Genomic DNA, 2,113 nt, shown 5'->3' with positions numbered 1-2,113 from the left:
ATGCATGTTCAGACCACAGATTTGGATGCTGCCGATAAATATACGTAACTTTTGTTTGAATATTATTTCGCGGAAGTACCTTTTTCAACCTCTAAATGATATTTGAATTTCAACTCTTCCTGAACTTCTAAAACGGACGAATTTTATTTTTTTGGGAAAACGAAAAATGAGTCGGACGGGTGGTGTAGTACACCCTACTTGAAGTTAGTTTGGAAAGGTAAATTAAATCAAGTCTTACGCGGAATCTTTATATCTATAATTTAATTTTTACTATTTAGTTGAATTTGCAATGATAGCGTATTTTAAAATTTTTAAATTATAATTCTATTATTATCTATTTATTATTTTACAGGGATAACATGTTAGAAGTCTCAGTTTTCGATCGAAACGTGTTTGCCGATGATTATATCGGTTCCACATTTATCGACTTGGAAGATCGCTGGCGTACCAAACATCGCGCTGTCGTTGGGATTGCCAAAGAATATTCAAAGTACGAAATCGTGAAATTTTTATTCAGTTTTGCCTTATTTGTAATATTAACCTTCTCAACGGAAATTTGCTTTTACAGGAGTGGTTACAATAAATGGCGCAATATTGCCACGCCTTTCGAGATTCTGACCGAACTTTGTTCGCAACGAGATTTACCACCGCCAAAATTCCTCGAAAAAAGTATTGAAGTGGACGGTTTGAAGTTTAAGGATGAAACGCGCATTGCGATAGGTTCGTTTTTTTTTGCAATAATAATTTAAAATCATTTTATAATCTACATACATAAGTACAGGCAGATTGAAGTACATATATATGTATGTATTTGTTTATTTTTCCTGGTTCAATGGCAAATACTTGTGCAGGCTTTTAATTAATGCATGTTCTCCCAATAGCGGAAGAATTACAGGAGCGTCTTAGTCTAACAGCGCTACACCATTTGGATCAGCTGCCGTCCCTTGGCTACAAATTAGTGCCAGAGCATGTCGAAACTCGGACCTTATACCGTCGCGATGGTCCAGGCATAGAACAGGTACATACATAAGTGAACTTTTACCCCATTTCGTATTCTTATCTACTAACAATGCTAATATATGTACATACATATGTACATATTTTCGTTTCAGGGCAAAATACAGCTATGGGTTGAGCTGTATGAGGGCAACTTAAATATACCAGCGCCTATCGATATCACCCCACACCCGCCACAAGCGTACGAATTGCGCGTTGTAGTCTATGGCTGCGCTGATTTAACGTTGGACGATCGGAATATTTTTGGCAAAAGAATGAGTGATGTCGGCGTAAAAGGGTAAAGCGAAGCGCACATTGGCGCGATTCCATCGTTGCGAATACGTTGCGAATTCGGCTGTTAACTTCGAATCCGCAAACGTGCGCACACTTGAGCGATTTTTTCGCGTCGATTTCCGATGTACAATTCACTCAATTTTCCCTTTATTTCGTGTATTTTCGCACTCGGCGTGCCCAAATCGTACAAAATACTATTATTACGAACGTTTTTATTAGTTTTTGTACATTACACGTTTTTTTTTCTTTGCCTTTATTGCTGTGACACCTTTCTTCTTCTTCTTTGACGTCTTCAAAACGCTGCAAGCCGCGTTTCGAACGCGTCAATAGAGAGGAACATTGAATGTTCGAAAAATTCGCAGCGACGGAATCGTGCAAGTGTGCGCTAGCGCATTAAAATGTATGGGTAATTTTTGGGCTTGCGGATTCGCAACGACAGAATCGCGCCAATGTGCGCTTCGCTTAAGTTTGAATTCGATAGCAGCTAAACTAAATCACAAACGCATTTAGGTGCTCATTAAGTTTTTTTTACGTATGTGTGCAAATTAATTTTGTTTGTGGTATTTGTTAGCCATTTGTTAATTAACACCTATGTACTATGGTACAAATGCCTGTTTTTCTGGGCAAAACTAGTTATGNGTAGCAGCTAAACTAAATCACAAACGTATTTAGGTGCTCATTAATTTTTTTGTTACGTATGTGTGCAAATTAATTTTGTTTGTGGTATTTGTTAGCCATTTGTTAATTAACACCTATGTACTATGGTACAAATGCCTGTTTTTCTGGGCAAAACTAGTTATGGCTAACTATTTAATAAAAAAAA

At 37.3% G+C, this 2,113-nt stretch overlaps 1 protein-coding gene across 1 annotated transcript in view; it reads left to right on the top strand.

The window, feature by feature from the left end:
- Positions 1-2,113, top strand: part of LOC108371294 (ferlin family C2 domain-containing myoferlin misfire) — a 7,049-nt gene continuing 4,936 nt past the window's right edge. Inside the window, exons 1-5 of the mRNA XM_017626825.1 lie at positions 1-44; positions 353-490; positions 569-720; positions 882-1,018; positions 1,113-1,294. Coding sequence (XP_017482314.1) covers positions 1-44; positions 353-490; positions 569-720; positions 882-1,018; positions 1,113-1,294 — 653 coding nt within the window. The remainder of the gene's footprint in view (positions 45-352; positions 491-568; positions 721-881; positions 1,019-1,112; positions 1,295-2,113) is intronic.

Source organism: Rhagoletis zephyria, unplaced genomic scaffold, assembly GCF_001687245.7.
Source record: "Rhagoletis zephyria isolate East Lansing unplaced genomic scaffold, Rhagoletis_zephyria_1.1 Rzeph_scaffold_04865, whole genome shotgun sequence".
NCBI classification, from domain to species: Eukaryota; Metazoa; Arthropoda; class Insecta; order Diptera; family Tephritidae; genus Rhagoletis; species Rhagoletis zephyria.
This window is presented reverse-complemented; position numbering and strand designations above follow the sequence as displayed.